The sequence below is a fragment of the Strix uralensis genome, chromosome 12, assembly GCF_047716275.1.
Source record: "Strix uralensis isolate ZFMK-TIS-50842 chromosome 12, bStrUra1, whole genome shotgun sequence".
Lineage (NCBI taxonomy): Eukaryota > Metazoa > Chordata > Aves > Strigiformes > Strigidae > Strix > Strix uralensis.
The window spans coordinates 9,258,456-9,277,565 of record NC_133983.1 but is presented as its reverse complement, the minus strand read 5'-3'; the positions used below and the strand labels follow the sequence as shown (position 1 = coordinate 9,277,565).

The window sequence follows — 19,110 nt, the reverse complement described above, 5'->3', positions numbered from 1 at the left end:
TGTCGTATTTGCCTACATTTTACACAGATGTTCTGTTTCTATTTTAAGGACTATGTCCTGCTTAGAAAGGCATGTGTTACCAAGCCTGGTAGGCAGTGGTACCCAGATCTGCTGTCCCTGAGGACGCCATCCCCACACAGCCAGCTGTGCTGATGGCCACGCTCACAGACCGACAGCTTATGGCCCCTTTGCCCTGTGGCTTTACGCAGAACAGCAGGAAATGGGGCTTCTTACCACCCTCCTGTGGGGACAGGGATTTCACCTTGTGAACATACGAAGGACTTCCATTAAGAGGTCTGAAGCTTCCAGGGCTTTATGTCTGGCTCCTCCAAAATTTTCCTGCATGGATCTGCGTATATTGTTCAACCTCTGCCTTTCCAAATTTGTAAAACAGGAAAGAAACACCTCAGAAAACATGCTAGTAAACTTAATTCATTCACAGTTATAAAAACCACAGAGACCTACAGAGAGAAGCCACACAGAATATCCTTGCTACGACACATTCAAGACCTCATTTTTCTTCCTCCCTGGTCGGTTTGAACCTCTTTCTATCATCCATTGTTCAACAAAACAGAGCAAAATACAAATGTGTGCATTTGACTCCAGAAATAAGGATTTCAAAGTACTATTTCATTCACTTGAGGAGCTGCTAAATACTATCACAGTGATAATTTGTGACAGTGTGGTAAAGAATGAAGAAAAGGTATTTGTTAATTGTTGACATAACAAAATTAATTTTCCATCCCTAAACTTTTTCTCATCTCTCCTGTGAGCTCTGATGCAACGTTACTGACTGGCACTGCTGAAATGCCAACTTGCATTTCTCATCCTTAATTTCTCTCTAAATGTCATTAGTAATTGTTATTGCCAGACCAGAGAGTGCAATCTGGTCTTTCTGAAAGAAAATCCATTTCTCATTTCTTCTCCTGTACTTCCTCCTTTTGGTCAAGGATGGATGTTTAACACAGCCCATGTGCTCTGCTTCCGAGAAGATGGGAATGCATTAAAGTATCTGGAAGTAAAACATTCCTGCTTTATTTATTTACATATAGTATGCCTGGATCTTTATGAATACCAAATTGTATATTCAGGAGGGTCTTTAAAACCCGTCTTTCAAGAACACTAACAAGTCTTAATTGAATAAAGCTAACAAGTAGGGGAAGGAAACACCCTTTAATCTGTGCATACTGACTCCTCTCTGGATGCTTCCATAAATTACTGGTTTTGCTGGGCAACAATATTGCCAAATATAAAAGCATATTAGATTATTTTTCTCTTTCTGTCACTTCTTCAGCAAGATGTGTAAACTGATCTAGCTTTGGTCTGGATTAATGTATCACCCTCATTTACCTATGCAAGCAAAAATGGTTTTCATCACTAAGAGGGTAGGTGAGCTTAGATGTCTGTGTGCAAAGGAAAACCTGCAAGTGTAAAAGGTTGACTCTTTGCATATCATTATATATTGCACCAGCAATTTGTATAGTTATCTGCGGCTCCTACAAAATTTGGTCTCCAATACTTAGAGGCAAGCACTACCCTGGCACTTCAATTCAATTTTAGGAGGGACTCTGTGTCATGACAAACCTTTAACTGGGCTCCCCCTAATCAGCACATCTTACATTTATGTGTCTGCATTATGTGTTGCAATGTATATAAAGCAATCAGTTCAAAGCTAGGCTGCATTTCCATATCCATTAACTAAAGGCATCTTATCTCAGAATAAATAGACATTTGGACATTTCCAGCCAGGAATTGTGCTTTCAGTAAACACAATTGATGCATATACATTGTCTCTTGGCGGCTTACACTCCTGCCCATCTGTTGGGATGGCATGGTGCCTACGCAAAAGTTGGTTGGACCCTTGCCCTAGGGCATAGATGACAGGCAACGACGGGTTTAGCTGGGCAGCCTGAGCACCGGATCCAAGTGCCATCTCTGCTGTAGGAAGCCCCTTCTGTGTGCCAGCGCTGCCACATTGGAACGACATGCCTCCTTACACTTGATCACACATGTTGACACTTGGGTGCGCTTAAGTGCATTAATGACTGAAACGATGCCTTTCACCTGGCTCCCTTCTTTTTTTCCTCTACTCTGCATCACTGCTGGGTTTTCTGCACACGTTAATGCAAAGTTGCATACACTTTGTTAGCCGGGGCCAGCCACAGAACAGCGTTAATGGTGTAAGAAACGAAGGAGGGTTTTTTGTTAGGGTACACGCTACTCCAGTGCCAGACATTTCCAAGCTTCATCTCAAGTGAGTCTTTGCAGATTTGAGAGATCTTTCTATATCTGACTGAAGAGACTTCAGAGATGATAAAGATGCAGCAATATATTGATCAGAATCATCTCTGCAAATGAAAAAATGCTACACCTTGTCACTACGTCAAACACAGGGCAATTCAAGATTTCTGCATCATCCTCTGTTTCAGCAGAAGTGGCCACACAAAGAGGCCATGCGGTCTGGATTACGTGGCTGTTCCCAGGGCATCCCCAGCCCCAGACGCAGGAAATACCACTTCATTTTGTGCTAGGGAAGAAGGTGCCAACAAATCACACAGAGGTGTATGAGTATGAACAGCCTTTGCTCTTACATATAGCGTTAACCTCTGTGGATGTCAGGCCCAGGAAACCTCCAGCATCACCTGCACAGAACCTCAACTGCAGCTGCTGCAGAGCCCAGCAACAGCCCCACACAGTCTATAATGGCATTTCTTAGCTTTGGTCCTTATGAAAGCCTGCTCCTGATCCCAAATTTTTACAGCCACATATTCCTCCTCCCCTGAATTTAAACATACATATTGAAAACCAGAGACCTAATAGGTAAAACTCTTCCCTACTGTGACAACAGATCAGAGATAAAACTTGTGGTTTTGCAGTCCATAAAGAATGTTCAGGCAGACAGACTCAACATGATGGGTATGTGCCTACAGCACTTTTAATTTTTAATTATTGTTAGTTATAATTATCTGACTGCGTCTGAATGAAACCCAGCAATATGGCTGGAATAGATTTTGGTATTCTTGTAATTTATTAGCTTTGTAACTACTAATAATTAAAATTTAACAATACTCCAAGCACCACAGCAACATTTTTTAAGAAACGCTAGCCAAATCTGCTAGGATAACTGACTAGGTCATTTTCAGGATTTTAAAGGAGAGCTAACATTAAAAAAAAAAAAAAAAAAAGGAAAGACATATAACAGACTCTTAAGAGCATATTGACAACCAAAATGCAAAGATATAAATTCTGTTTAAAAGAAAAAAATGGATTGTACTTGCAGAAAATTAATTCTACTCATGATTTTGTGGGTGCTTCATATGAAACTTAGAAAGACCTTGTGGTTTGTTTCCAGCAAGAAGCTCCTGGTGTTTAACACCTAAGTCACACATAAGTTCTGAAACACAGCAGAAGTTACATTAAGTGAAAGTTCTGCCTTGAGATAGAGCCACATTTCAGGTCCCATTTGTCCTGTCATCCACACACTCCCTCAGGGAAAAATATTTTCTGCAACTTCATCAAAATACCATAGATTTGCTTTTCTCTCACTGACTGTATGGACACTGGAGCCCAGAAGCACTGAGATATTTCATAGTGTTTCAAGCACATAGAGCTGTTTGTAAGAAAAATTTTACTTCTATTTAAGTAAGCTTTCGTGTACCCTCAGGAAGTAGTTAAAGCCCATTATTCAGGTAGGAGCTGGAGACATTAACCTTTAAAAGATTTTGAACAGCTGGGTACAGACCCAAAATTGCTTAAGTCTTTCTTCGGTGCTCCGACCGTTGGTCGTAAACTGAGCCCTTAGATGTAGCCCTGTAGACTCGCCTGGGTGCAGGTGGGTCACATTCGAGCCAAGAGGCTCTCATTCTCCCCACATGCTTCAGGGGACACTGTTGTACCCAAATGGCCCAAGGACCACTGGCATGAACAGTTGGAGATGTTGCTCCTCATTGCCCCACTGCCAAGGAAGCCACCACGGGTACAGAGCAGCATCTTAACATGCCCCATCGGGCCACATCAGACTATGTGGGGGCTTGCTGCGGTGCCCCCCTTGCCTGGGCAGGATGCAGCCCTCTACAGGAGACACATCTAACATCGAGCTGACATTAAAAGCAGACTTAAAAAAAGAAAACCTGCTTAGGGCTTGATCTGCTCTAATCAGCAGAAAGAATCCCAAGGACTTTGATGTGGACCAAATCAAGCCCCTGGAGGACGTTCATGGTAAATCATTATTAATATAATGAGTGCAATTTCTGTGCAGTAGCTCATGCTTGTTTATGGATATATGAAAATTGCCAGCTTTTCACATAAAATAAAATGAGGAGGGAGACAGACCACAGTGTTAGCCAATGAGCCATAGTAGCCACTCTCCTTTCGGTATGTGTATGTTTAAAGAAAGTGGGCACTTAAAATGACAGCAAATTCCTCCAGTGAAGCTCCCTTAATTTAGTGGTTTGACATATCTCCAAATCTGAACAGAAAAGAAAGCCCTTTATTCATAGCAGGCAATAAAACACCTGAACACCTGTGCTAGGAAAGACCTGGCAGGTACCTTGCTCCCTTGGTACCTGGATTATTTGCGCATTGTTTATTATATCCCTTGCCTTAGTTTTCATCAATTGTAATCATTTAGGAGGAAACGGTATGATTAACAGTACACAAGCAAACAGCAGGAATTAATCCTTTAAATACAAATACTTCATTGGTTATGTGATGGCTCCTTGGAAAAAGCAGTGTGGCAAAAGAGTACATATGAAAATCCTCCTTAAGTCTCCTCTGAAAATCACTGCTCAGTCACAATTTGCTTAATGTAATTCTTGATGCAAGCAATTGAGGAGGTATCTTTCCCTGCTGTGAATCACACCACGAATATAACTCTCAGCACCCATTATGTGTCATAATTTCTGACCCATCTTCAGTGTTGGCAGGGCTCCCTGCCATGTTTTAAATAGTAAAGACCAAAATTTCAGTTGTCAAAGAGCTAGCTCATCTCCCACGTCCGAATGCCCTGCGTGCTGCTGTGGCCTCAGCTGCCTGTGAGAAGCAGCATGCCGCCGGCGGCCGGCAGCTCCTCACACAGGTCCTAGAGATGGGGCTCTGTTTGAAAGGGCTCCTCCCGCCCTACGCGCGAGGAACCCCCCAAATCTCCACCTCTACACTTGTTTCAGTAAGCATGTTTCAGTAGGGGGCATGAAATGCCATAGCCTTGGTGTTCTATACATTAGCTATAGATTTACTTTATTTCAGGAGATTTTCATCATATTCATAGCTGTCAATCTCACAAACTGAGGATGTGAAAAACGCGGAGCTACCAGCCTTTCCTCTTCTGCCCTAAGGGTACGTGGGGTTATCACACATACTGTTTCCTTTGTGTTTCATACTTAACCTTACCATGTTTTCTTTCCTTATTTCCAAGGAGATAATGTAAGCAGTTAAATAACACTCTGTTTTCTTTTCTTCTGGCAATATCATCAAGGTAACCTCACTGACTCATCGCTCCAGATTCACACCAGAATTTCCACCGTTTATAGAATGAGCTCTGTTCCTCAGAGCTTTCTTAAGCCTTGGTTTTACGGCTCCATCAAATGGTGTAAACTTCAAAGAATAAACCTATATTAAAATACGACCACTAGTTTGGAAGTGCAAAGAGGGTTTGATTGCTTCCAGAGCGTTACGCTGCCAAAGCAGTATTTGCACCAACCGCTAAAAGTACATTTACAGTGGCAACATTTCTCATCACATGGCACACACGTGCCCTTCTGGGCTTACTCAGTGTTTACCCTAACTGTTTAAAGAAATATTCACAAATCAGCGGGGCTAATTCATGCCGCTCCATAACATCTCTAAAAGTTACCTTTCCTTGTGCCACCTGTCATCTTCCCCACCCTCCTTATTTTTCTTGCTTTTCTGTAAGCACCCTACTCTAAATTTCTTCTTGAAATAGTTGAATATTCAACTTTTTAAAAAGTATTTTCAGTGGTTTCACTTAAAAATACAAAGAAGTAAAACAAAGCATAGGTTCAGATTTTGACACTAGTTGTTTTATGCCAGTGGGAAAGCAAGATCAGAACCAAAAAGTCAAATTCACCAAGTGGAACCCCTTGATAGATGGTGATTTGCCCACATAAGAACAACTGAAAAGACTGAAAGGCTTATGCAGACTTAACCCTAACTAGCAGCTGAACAACTGGTTCACTAAAATAATACTAAATCTTCATTACTCAACAAAAATATAATCAACAGGTGAGGAATCTAAAGCAGGCAGCTTATACATTTGAAACTGATGAAATAATTGTGCCAAGGCAGACTGGTTCAAAAGTCTTGAGAATTTCTAACTGATTTATACAAATTTTGTGTCCTCCTCGGCTCAGGTATCTCAATTAGTAAAATCCCTGGCATCAAGTAAGCACACATTTCTGAGTCACCGCTGAAATAAAGATGAAAACTGTGCAGCTAGGTATTGAATTTTCATTCAGCCAACACCATTCAAAACTACTCATGTAATTATTATGAGCACAGAAATTTTAAGTGCACACAAATCCTGCATAAAAACTGGAAAATTACAATCATAATTTATCTGATTAAAGCTGCTATTTGCAGATATTTTGCAATGCACAACATTTCACAATTGAATCACTATGTAATTAGAACTGTTAACTGTAAAAAACGGGCCACTTTTAAGACTATAATTTAACAAGGTTCTCTTTATTTGACCATCTGATTTTAAAGGTTAATGCAGTGACCTAGGAAGCCAGTGTGCCCATTCTAATTGTGCTGGCATTTTGACCAAACCCTACTTTAAAGGAAAAATTGGAGGAAAAATCAGAGCTGGCTTTGCAAGCCACTGTTGCCTTCATAAAACGTTCATAGTGAGAACACACAAACCCAAAATCTGCTGACTTTATTAAAATATTAACAAGGTATAGTTAAAACTTTTGTACACTTATGCAAATCAGGTTGCTAGAACAAGGAAAAGAAGAGATTCCCCTGGGAGAAAAAAAAAAAAATAAAATCAACAAAGTGAAAAGATCAACCATCCTTCCACAGCATGACAGCACGACACAAGAGGCAGCAGCTTGGGAATTCAGCAAGATAAATAAAAACCCTCCAAAGTTTAAGTAAATCATGGTTTATAAAGCTAATAGATTTAAATGAGGCACACGGTACCATTCTATAAAAAGACTGCATTTGCCAGGGCACGGTAGCAGTATTTTGGTAGCCGTGCCACACAGGTAAGATATGCCTGAGGAGGATGGCCAGAGCGGGCACCTCCCGGCAAGCTCTTTAGAAGGGCAAGCTCCAGCGGTCTGTTCCCTGTGAGGTATCGGGCACACACACCGTGAAGGCTGCAGCATCTGCGTGGGTTTAGCACCAAAGGTATGAGTGTGATTTAAACCCCAGCCCCACCAGCACGGCTCCAAGGTGGCCCCTGGGGCCAAGGCCCCGAGGGTGGCTGCAGCAGCATGCTGCAGGGTCCAGCCCCTCTGCAAGGCTTGCTGCACCGGGGAATGGGTGCGGGCCCAGCACTGGCTTTATGGAGGCTAAAACTGCTGAGGCCCCCAGTGCTGCCAGGGAAACTGGTATGTAATGCCTGGTTTGCACAACTTGCAGCTTCATTAATATGCTAGTGTCTTGGTAAGCATTGTGTTGAGCTGCACCCATGCTTTGCTCTCATACCTCGGTAGGGAAAATTCCTTTACTTCTGACTTAATAGTGAAGAAGGGGAGGAGACAGCTACCATTTGCTTAGTCTTTGTATGTTAATCAGTCCCTAAATTATTAATAGAGAAAAAGAAATTATTTACAAGGTGTTTGACGTAAACATGTCAGGATGTAGCAACACTACTGTCAAGAGAAATACTCATAAAGAATCATGGTATCTGTCTTGTCTTATTTATTTATTCCAGTCATGCTCAGAGACCCCTTTCTCCTGATAGCACCCGGGGAGGCAGGAGGAGACTGAGAGACTGTTTAAGGGCAGAAGAGACCATACTGAGGGTATGCACCTTTTCTAAATGCTACACAAGGGTGACAGTTACACAGAGAAATGAACAGCTTTAGCTTTGTTTTTACTCCTGTTATAAACATACCTGAAGCTCTGTTTGAAAGAAGAACTTCTGTGGGCACTGGGAACAGTCATAAATTTTATCTTCCTGCCCATGGACTGCAAAGATGTGCTGCTGCAGTTTGTTTGCCTGTACAAAAACTGAAACAACATAGTACAATTAGTTAAGATTGCTTCATATAAGGCATCTCGTCTTGAACTACACTTTTACAATGGCAAAGACTCTGAAAAGTCCGAGGATATCTGCCAGAGAAGTGCTGATACACTTGGTTCAGCAGAATTTCCTTACAAGTAGTCAATTTAGAGTCTCCAGGCTGACAGTCAGCTTACTTCTAACAGACTCTAAATCCTGTATGGATTTTTGATATTTCACATAAAGCTAACGCTGTCCACGGGTAACTGGAAGAACTCAATCATCAGACCAAAGAGAGGACGTCACTGCTCCTGTGGGGAGCCCTGGGCCCACGGCAGGTGCATCAGATGCATTTTTAATGCAGGACAACTGGGCCAGGAGAAGCCTTGATGGCTGGTCTGGAAGACACATAGCTCAGAGTAGCATTTCTGGCAAACATGTGAATCTGAAAGGGTAGGTTTGTCACAATTTTTAGACCTTGTAAATGGGTTGTCCATTCAGTGTAAAAAAAAATATTATGATTTAACATCACAAATATCACAGCATTTGCATTATGATTTTGGATCGTTATGATTATTCTGACTTGATAAAGTGAAATTCAGAAGTGAAACATACTGAACCACAGGCTTTAGCTGATTAAAAATATATCTCATTTAATTTTTGTCTCATTTTATATGACTGATCATCAGTATGTGAAAATAGCTTCTTCAGCGGAATTAAACACATGCACTCAAAGAGTTATTTTACAGCATGTTTCAGGGAAGGAAAAATTAACTCCAAGCTCACATAAAAAGCAGGTTCTCAAATTGAGGGCCAAACCCTAAGAAGCGTGGGTTCGCCTTACTCCCACTGAAGTTAAAGGAATCCAAGGTGCTGCCATGACCCTTTACTGACAATGGGTCCACTGTCACACCTATGTGATCCTCATCTCTCAAGCAGTTTGGAAATGCAGATGTTAACTACCGTTTTGAAGAGAGTATAAAAGGCAGCCTTTAATGTGCATCCTGCAGATCCTTTAAAACCACGATCACCCAAGATCATTTGCACTGATGAGACAACTTAAAATGAACTACAGGGAAGGAATACCTAGCAAGCCCCAAGACAAGAGTTAGAAATGTGCCACTACAAGAAGACTTGGCTTAAAGAAACCTCTGAGAAAGCGGCTGGCAAAACGATATAGTTGTACAGTTTGGTCTTATCAAACCTTTACGCACATGAGTCTCACCACTGTGAGTGGACTACAAGCTACCTAGTCTTTAAAGGGCCCTTGCTCAGGTGAATAAGGGCTTGCAAGAACAGGTCCCTACCTTGCAAGTCCTGCACTTGGAAATGCATCACACCTTCAGGCCACAAGGTAGAATTTAAAAGGCTTCGAATTGTGGGGGGCGATGGCAGAGCCCACCACATGCAGCAGTGCTGCTCAGTGTCAAACACCACAGTGCTGCTCTTCGGAGCGAGCCCCAGTTTCAGACAGACAATATTTTGAACATTTCCAAGCACAGTATTTCTTTTTTCCCAAAGAAAGGAATACAGTATTTTACAAATCCCCCGAGTGTCATTTCTGGATCAAGCCATGCACACTGAGGCTTGTCTTGGCCTCCCTGTCTTACCTGTGAAACAAACAGGGCATTTGAATGTGCCTCCCATCCCCTCAAAGCTGTGCTCAATCAGGTGACACAGGAGCTTTGCCGGAGAGTCAAACATCTGGTTACACAGCTTGCACTCATGATTGATGCCTTCCTCTGCAAGGTTCAAATGATACAACTTGTTAGTGACACAGCAGATTAGCGTCGGGGATGCAGCAGCAGTCGTCGAGAAACGCCCGTGCCGGCGCGCACGACTTCAAGGACCTGCAGCATTGCCGCGGCTCTGGCCTCATCAGAAAAGCGGGCCAAGCCGCTGGCGTGGGCCGTTCAGGTGTACAGCCCCCAGTCACATTTAGGGGCGTTGATTTTCAGCTGCAATGAAAGCAGCGCTGCCATCAACCCGCCGGGAGCCCACACGCCTGCTCCCAGGCTCGTGACAACACTGCACTGCTCCACCTCGCATCCTGCCACAAAGGGAGAGCATCCCTGCTCTGGGTATAGATTATTAAATAGTCAAACAGCATTTCAAATGAATTTAACAGTGCGAATTCAACCAACAACACTGAAAGCGGGCTGAATTGCTGTCTTCACCTCAGACTACGCTATGAACACACAGGAGGGGAAGAAACTATCGGAGAATAGAAGGAGCCCAGAGCAGTGTCAGCCTTAATTTTTTTATCTCTTGACTTTTACCAAGGTGAAGAGCGACCATTGAAGGTATTTAAATGTCATTTGAAAGTGTAATTTCCACGTCATACATCTTCAGCATTGAATACAGAGGGCCCATTTTAAATGCCCCTATATTCTATCCGAACTCATAGGGAAATAACAATAATTATTACTATTGTTTCAAGCCTACCACTTTTGTAAGATTATGTGTTGTTTCTCTCTACTGAAGTTTGTGGTGCTGGGTGGAGGTGAGCCTTTTTTGGGGGTACTGGAGCCATATTAAAGCAATTTTCACACATAAAATTAAACAATCCTTTGGTTTTCTTGAAGGGAGGGAGGGAGTTGTAGAAATTAGGCAACATAATGTACAGTTTCTATAGATCAGAAAGCACCTAAAGTTTAAAAACTTTGTGGATGGTTTCTGTAAATACTTCCTGAAAATGTGTCTTTTCTTCAGTGTGGCAGCACATAAACTTTTCATGAAAACGTATTTTAAAAACTAAAGAAATTCTGTCTTTTGATGTATACTCAGCTATATTTTTGTATCTTCAAATATCACTGACTTCAATTTTTACTTTCAAGATAGCTAAGAAATGACTACATTATACCACGAACAAATCTCTTGCCAAATGCATTTAGATCTTGTAAATAATGTGAGTCTTCAGAAGCATGGTCTTTACTTACAATTGCTTTAAATTAGTTTTTTATATCTTTAAAGGGGCTAAACAGAGGGAAACTATTGTTTTCTATAAGGCCTTTGGTACTCTCTGGATCCCAAAGCCCTTTTACAAGGCGGGGAATTAGGTGCCAGGGCAGGCAAATGGCGTGGCTCTGCATGCAGGATGCTGGGCACAGCCCGTGCCCGTGCTCTTGTGTATTTGCACCTTGGCATGTTTGCAACCAGAGGCAACTCCCAGAGCATGCAGGCCTTGGAGAGTCCTCCATGTAGTGTGAAAAATAACAATAATTTAAGAAAAAAATTCCACCCAGTGACTTGTGCAGCAGCACATGTGTGTGGTGAGCTGCCCGCGCCATCTCAAGGCCGAGTGGGCTCTGGAAACCTGTGTGGTAGTGGGTGCTCTGCCCTGCACAGCTGTGGTGGCACACAGGGCGAGAGCAGGGCGCCGATGGCGAGCGCTGGCACCGGAGCTGCGGCGGGGGAGTGGGAGGCGAGATGGGGAGAAGTAAGCATGTGGGTTGGGAAGAAGGTAAAAGAGAAAAGGAAAGGGAGGAAAGAGTCAGGAACAGAAAGATGAAATGGCTGGTGGCTCCACAGCAGCAGCTCCACGAATTCCCTGGGCAGCCATAACCAGAGATTAGGATAATTTCTAGGATGCAATGAGGTTTGCAATTCTCTGTTTGGGCAGCCTCCACAGATGGGCACATTGCCCTCTCTGACGGATGGGTTTCAAAACCTGACCCTCTTCCCTCGCTGTGTAGCGTAAGGCTGGCTTCTCCCATCAGACCCTTGCCTGAAAAGTTTTGGCTTTGCGAAGACTGCACAATCTGCTCTGGAGGGGAGGAGGGATGGGGAAGGGATAAGTGCCTTGTGCCGAGCATCCTGAGCATGCCCAGCCACACAGCTGTGTACAGCAACCGAACACGGCAATAAACCTGGAGAGGACAAAGCAGGTACTGGGGGGAATGGAACGAATTCCTTCTACGAGTAAATCAGAGAAATCATGTTTGACATTAATTTTCTACCCTCCACATACTGGGCATTTGAAAACAGTGATTCATGTACAGCCTATGGTCCTGTGTGAGCACGTGTGTTCATAAATACGAACAGACACATACTGCTGATTAGACGACTGCTCCTTTTGCAGCCTAAATACCTATAATTTCAGTAAAATTTTAAAAAAACAACAATGTTCAGCATTTAAATTGAAGTATATTCTTACAAGCTTGGTATGTTTAATTAGGTAACAGAGATTGTGTATTTTCTTCGCTGATCCCTGCAGTATTTTAAATAGTTAAACCCATAACAAACAAACTAAAACTCGAATGAAAAATAATAAAACATAATGGGTTCCTGCAGATCTGGAAATTTATCCCACTCGAGGCAAGACCTTTTGATTTGCAAATCCACTTCTGAATTATAAGGCCTTCTCCTCACCGGTGGGGGTTTTTATTCCACTCCCACAGGAGTCCATTATGTATTTCTTGTGTCTATAAAACCATCCAGAAAGAAAAAAAGGGGGAAAAAGTACCATGGTTAGCATGACAAACGTTTCTCTTTTCATGCATGTGTATTCAAAATATGAAAATGCCCAAAGATATAGATAGAATTGCTGCTATAATCACTCTCTCCTCTATGGCATTTTACAGCATATTATTTTACACAGAAGCACGGCGCATGTATAGGGATACTCAGTCACCTTTGGAGAATAACTTCCTTGAAATATATAAGATCATATAGGTACATGCAAGGCAGCTTTTTGACAATGCGGCGTGACAGCCAACGCTCCAGTCAAACATGTGGCGTTGGGCGTTAGCAACAGAAAACATATAATCATTTCCCTCATTTTTATTCCCCCCCTGTTTTTTTTTTAAACATGACAAGCATATACGAGAGACCTACATAACTCAAGTGAATTATGCAGCCCCTCTCATTTGTAAAATAAAATGCAGATTTTTACAGCTTGCTGTGCTAGATCGTCTCCCATTTCTCCATAAGTGTATCTGTGCGGGGATCAATTGATTACAGGACTAAACGAGCAATGCACAGCAAATTAGAATCTTGGGTGTCTTGCCTTTTTTTTTTCCTAGGCTCAAAATAATAAGCATTAATTTTACACTTCATTTCTCAAAAAAAATAATAGGATGTGCTCTTGTTTAAAACAAGCAGGCCTGCTGGATTCTGTCAGGCTGAAACTATGTCAGGCCAAAAGAGGAACAGAGCGCTTTGTGTAAAAGTATCATGGGGAGATGATAGTATCCTGTAATGTTTTCAGTACCTACTTTTGTCTCCAAAAGCATTTGATCCCTGGCAGACACATACTTATTTCCATACTGGTCTTGAGGGAAGCCGGTAGGAATGAGAGCTGATTATCTGAATCCTGAAGGTGAAACCTGGGTGGTGCCCACTGATGTCAAAGGCAGGCATTTGTATAAATTTGGAGGTACATAATTTACTGCCTGTTAGCAAGGATTAGCGGGTTGCGCAGACCCAGCTGAACTGCGGTGGCAAAGCATGTCGCTCATTGTTCCCAAGTTCGGATGCGGTTGCAGGGTAGTTTTAAATATGTTGATAGGGTGCTTAGTAGCACTTACACTGTCGTTCTGCCCATTTTAGAGTGGGAATATGCTTCTTCATAAAGCTATTTCTGCTGCAGCAATGTGCATTTAATACATATTACAGTGAGTCTCTAAGCCTCTAAGAGAACCGACACTAGCAGCCTCCTGGCGAGGATGCAGTATAATTAATAATGCTGTATTAAACCCATGTACTCTATCAGCTGCATTGCTAATTATAACTATATTAATGGCAATATAAAAGTACGCATTAACACTGTCGTGGACCGACATGTTATCACACCAATAACAAATAGGAGATTTGAATAAAAATCAAGATGGCATTGTCTTTACTGTTAGTTAAAACTTCTCTCTTCAACTTTGATTTAATAAAGCAAAATTTTCCCTTATGGAATAACCGCAATAGTCCAAATTTGAGAGATCGTGTAAGACAATCTGATGCTCATTCCAGACAACACCATGTACATATCGTACTATAGCTTCCCAGTATATTTCTACTCCACTGCAGCAAATTAAGGCAATAAAGGGGAATCTCTTTCCTGTACTCAGATGTACACATCCATGAGTTAACTGCACTTTTAATGAACTTTGAAATACTATTATTCAGTATAACAAAGCATTAATACACTGTGTTCACAGAGAATCTTCTCCTGTCCATTATATCATAAATTTGTTAGAATTAAATGGGCCATGTGCTCTAATTATAATAGAAATAAACAGAAATTGGAATGAACACAGGGAAATAAAATGAAAACTGCATGGAACTATTCTGTTTATGCAATTCATTTCCAGTAAATGAGTAAGCAAAGGGAAAAATTTATAACGTAAGAAAAGCAGCAGCTTCTCCAGTAATTTTTTCCGAGTGTTTGTGAAGGAGCAAGAGGCTGGGACCAGGGTAGGATGACAGTGATGGACACCCCCCTCCAAAACAAAGCCTTCAGAGAACCACTTCGACCCCTTGCCTGCCTGGCACCACTTCACCACTGGTTTTCATTAGCAACAATCCAACAATGGAGGTAAAACCAAGGTATGAGAAAACGATACGACTGCTACGAGGGGTTGGCAAATCTGCAGATGCTCACATCGGATGAAGACAACGTCTGCCATACAGACGACATTTCTTCATCGCCATTGCTGTCTAAAGCCCCTGACCTGCTATACAAACCATTTGGACCACATTGCTCTATTACATTTTTGCAATTAATCCCAGAGGACGTAGCCGAGCCCCTCCCTCGCTGGTGGGGCAGCTGCAGGGCGAGGGAACCCCGCGCTCCTGCCCCGGTGTGGGCCAGCAGCATGGAGCCGCTCTGCAGCACGGCGCCCCAGCGATTAGGCAGCCCAGGCGGTGAAAGGCAGCGGATTGATGGTGTGGCAGTAGAAATGTCACCTGGGGAGCTGGGTGCCGTCCTCCCAGGGATGCTGGAGGTCAGTTACTATGGCAACGCCGAATGAGCTCAACCTTGTAACTGACCCTTATCTTTTTTTGATCTGTGGCCCACTTGGGACCTTGGCTGGAAATCAACTGGAAAATAATCTGGTCACATATCAGAAAGAAAACTATTTATACTTATTTATCCAGGTAGAGCTCATATCTCCCTTTGACGACTCAGAGACTAAAGACACCCATCATGTTCCTGTAGCGTTTCACACGGCTGTGCAGAAACGCCCGGCTCTGCGCTGCAAGAAACCTTGCCAAACCCCCACCCCCACCACTGCAAAACACACACACTAACTGCCACAGATATCTGTGCTCATGGGTCTACTGATATATTGCCAAAATCTTGCCTTGCTCACAGCCCCTGACTTGCCTGTGTGGATAAACATACACCTACACCCCTTCTTGGATGGTTTAATATTTTATGTTGGTATCTGCTACTCATATTCTTTTGTGTTTTATCTCTCTGCTGAAATATGATTCCACTTTGAAATATATTTATATGATCTAGAATGGCACAACACTGATGTCTTTTATGAGCCAAAGATTGTTTAATAAAATCTTGCATTCCTGCTTCATCCTTATGACAATTTTACTATTATAAGTTTTCAAGGGATATGAGAGCTGTCCACCGTGGTTAGAAACATCACTTTAATGAAAAATGATAACACAGGGACTTGGATTTTTCTAGAAACTATGTGAGGAAAACCAACAAAAATAAAGAGAGTTCCCAACTTGTATTTTTGTTGGTTTTCCTTATGTTTGCTTTTGGATGAGACTCATTAAAATCAGTTCTGTTCTTCATGGTTTTCCAAGGGATGGGCAGCCTGGACAAGGGTCTGGCAGCACGAAGGGGCTGTCACTGTTCTCCAGCTGGGGAAACTCTCCAGGGGAATGGGATTTGGGAAATCAGGGAAGATGTTAGGAGACAGAAGCCGCAGGACCTGCTGGCAAACATAGGTGCTAGAGGAAGTGCCTATGGATTCCTGGTAACAAACTCCAAGGCTTCTGGTGATGTACTACTTATACACATCTGTGCCCTCAAAAAGGTATTCTTTTTCAGGCTAAATTAGCCTAACCACACAACGGGCTTTAAACTCTTTTCATCATCTCAGGGGGCCTCAAGCTCAAAATATGCAGAATTAGATGCCAAATTATTTATAGGGTAGCTTGTAAGTTCACTGCCTCCAGTACATGTCAGTACACTGCAATATTAAAATGACCATTAAAAAGAAGCACGGTCCCAGAGGGACTGGGAATGAGATTGCAGGGAGTTTCCTACTGACTGCAACGGCAGTTTCTGTGCTGCTCCAGAGCCCCTGCCTCCCTCCCAGCCGCAGGCTGAGTGCTCCCCCACTGCATCACTTTCCTAAGGGGAAGGCTGAACCTCAGACACACAAGATGGGTCTGCCCAGCCTGTCTTCATCAGCTTAATTTTCGGTTTACAAGAAAAATAAAATCTGAAAGTTCAAAGGAGTTCATGGAGTTGTGCATCATCTATCTGCTGACTGCAGAGCCCCAGAGGGACCCCGCCTGCAGTGCTTTATTTTAGATTTAGATATTAATCTAGGAAAATGCATAAAGATAATTTATAGAAATGCACTACACTTTAGCACAGTAACTTCACACTCTATCAGCCTTTCTCTGAAGATGCCTTTTTTTAATAGCCTATATTAAAATTTCTTGTGGACTGAAGTCTGATAGGTCTGGCTGCTCCTTCACAATAGTTTGTTAAGGAATAACTCCAGTGGCTTCCACGGAAATACAAAACCTGTACAGGAAAAGAAACACATGCTGCCTTTGAGCGTGCAAGCCCATACACACAGAATGAGTCTGGATAAAGTTAATGAACCCCTAAGAATGGCTAGAGGTCAATAAAAACACTGCATTCCAACACAACTCAACCCTAGTTGTGTATTTGAATGTTTTGATATGTTCATTGCTGTATTATTTCAAGTTTAATGTCGATACGTGGTGGAACTGAAGTAACACAGCCCTGAATCCACGCCCATGGCCACACAGTCCATTCCCTCCACTAGCTTCCCTTGTGTCATCATGTTACTTAAACCTAAGTACCCCTTACTACTCCTGGACTCTTCTCCACTCTCTTCTCTTCCCTGGAAGCAGCTCCCTGCATTGCTACACAGTGGGAATACGTCCGTCCTCTGATCCTATTGACAATAGCACATCGAAGAGCTCAATACAGACAAACAGCAATAACTAGTATCTACTTGGCATCTATTCTTCTTGTGAAATTAAAAATTAAAATTAAAACATCATTATACCCTTATTAAACATCCCAGTGGAATATGCCAAGTGCTTTTAAAACATGGAAAGCTTTAAACCAAGTTTAAATGGGTGTAAAGCCCTTTTTGCTCTTTCTACAGGCCTGGCACGTTCCCCAGCCTCAGCACCAGGGCCACCAGAGCTGCAAGGTGCCCCCTTCCCACCACAGCCCACCCAGACCTCCTGTAGTCTCAGTGTATATTGATTGTGGTCACACAGGGGCCCCCAGAGCTGCCAGGCTCAAGCAAGAGCTGCCAAAAGCAAAGCCCTCCCTCTTACTGGCAGCCCCCTCCCCTGCCTGGGCACCTGCACACACGGTGGCAGCTGCATCCTGCAGCTACTGCTTCAAAGCCAAATGTGGGGTGCATTTTCGTCTGCCCAAAGGCAGGTTCCCAGGGTGGGGATCCAAGTCAGGGTGGCGTTCAGCCCTGGCTGTCAGCCCCCTGCACTAGCTGGGCACACTCAGGGTAGCTCATGGTATTTTTTTAAACACATGAACTCCCACTGATGTGTGTCACTGATCTTCAGATTATAGTTTCCCAAGTACACATTGACATGATAGACTATAAATCTATCATGTAAATAATCATCAGATTAATGGTCTCTAATAGTATATAATTAACATGACAGACAGGCTACAAGCCAGTTGTTGTCAACTATACTCAGCAATGCACAGAGTAGGAGAAAGCCATAAACCACTTCCATGACATCAGAGAAGCAGAAAAACTGATAAAAGGAGAGATAAAAGCAGAATGCATAACAAAATGAAAACACTTCTAAATGTACAATTTAACTGAGAAACACTGAAGGTTCTTTCACGCATCAAAGTATAATAAATGTCAAACTTGGGAGGCGGCAGGGGGGGACGGGACATGAGTAGAGTTTTAGTTGCATCAGCAAAGAAAAACTCAGTTATCCCTGTATTGGTGCAATGCCTCTTGAGGGAGTATAGGTGAACTGGTGCAAGGGGCCTTATTCTGATATTGAAAATTCTGCACAAACATTGGAGTATATATCCAGTAATGTAGACTTTACAGCAGTATCAGCTATGGTCAAATTAAAGTTTATATTAGTAGAGATACTTAGAAAATGACGCAGTGGGCATGAAGTTATAAGTGCAAGTGAAAACCAACCATAAGCATTATTTCTGTTGCAGATCACCAAACGGCTTGGAGATTGGCCAGATGCTGCACTCCTGTAACGCTGGGGCAGTCCGCACCCACTTATTCAGATTAAACAAATGCATTTCTTTTAAATATGAATTCACCTTCTTTTCTTATTAAGAAACAGTACTGTTAGGGAAAAGCCTGTGGTTGAAAAGCAATCTCTTACGGTGTTACCATCAGCTGATGGACCAGAATTCTAGAATTCTTCCTTAAAATACATGCAGACAAGCAAAAAAATGGAAACATCTCAGTTTTTTCTTGGAAAAAAAAATTATAGTTACCCAGCTATCTTGACATGATCATTTAGCACAACTGCACTGGAGCTTATTTGTTCATACAAGGGCTGAACAAACATCACAGCCCAGCCCTGGAGAGGCTCCGGTCCCCAACCCCTACCCTCACTCCCTCTCCCCACAGACTAGGGCGGGAGCTCAGGGACACAAACCACTTATCGGAGCTGATGAAATGAGATACCATTGCCAACAGAGGGAACCAACGGTGACTAAATAAGGTCTGGCT

General features: G+C 42.6%; 1 protein-coding gene across 2 annotated transcripts in view; it reads right to left on the bottom strand.

Annotated features, from left to right (window-relative positions):
* The window catches only part of ZNF423 (zinc finger protein 423), a 236,272-nt gene that overhangs the window by 14,107 nt on the left and 203,055 nt on the right, over positions 1-19,110 (bottom strand). For both annotated transcript variants that reach the window (XM_074881702.1, XM_074881703.1), the window contains 2 exons: positions 9,805-9,936; positions 8,087-8,202 (listed from right to left, as the gene is read on the bottom strand). In XM_074881702.1, coding sequence (XP_074737803.1) covers positions 8,087-8,202; positions 9,805-9,936 — 248 coding nt within the window. The remainder of the gene's footprint in view (positions 1-8,086; positions 8,203-9,804; positions 9,937-19,110) is intronic.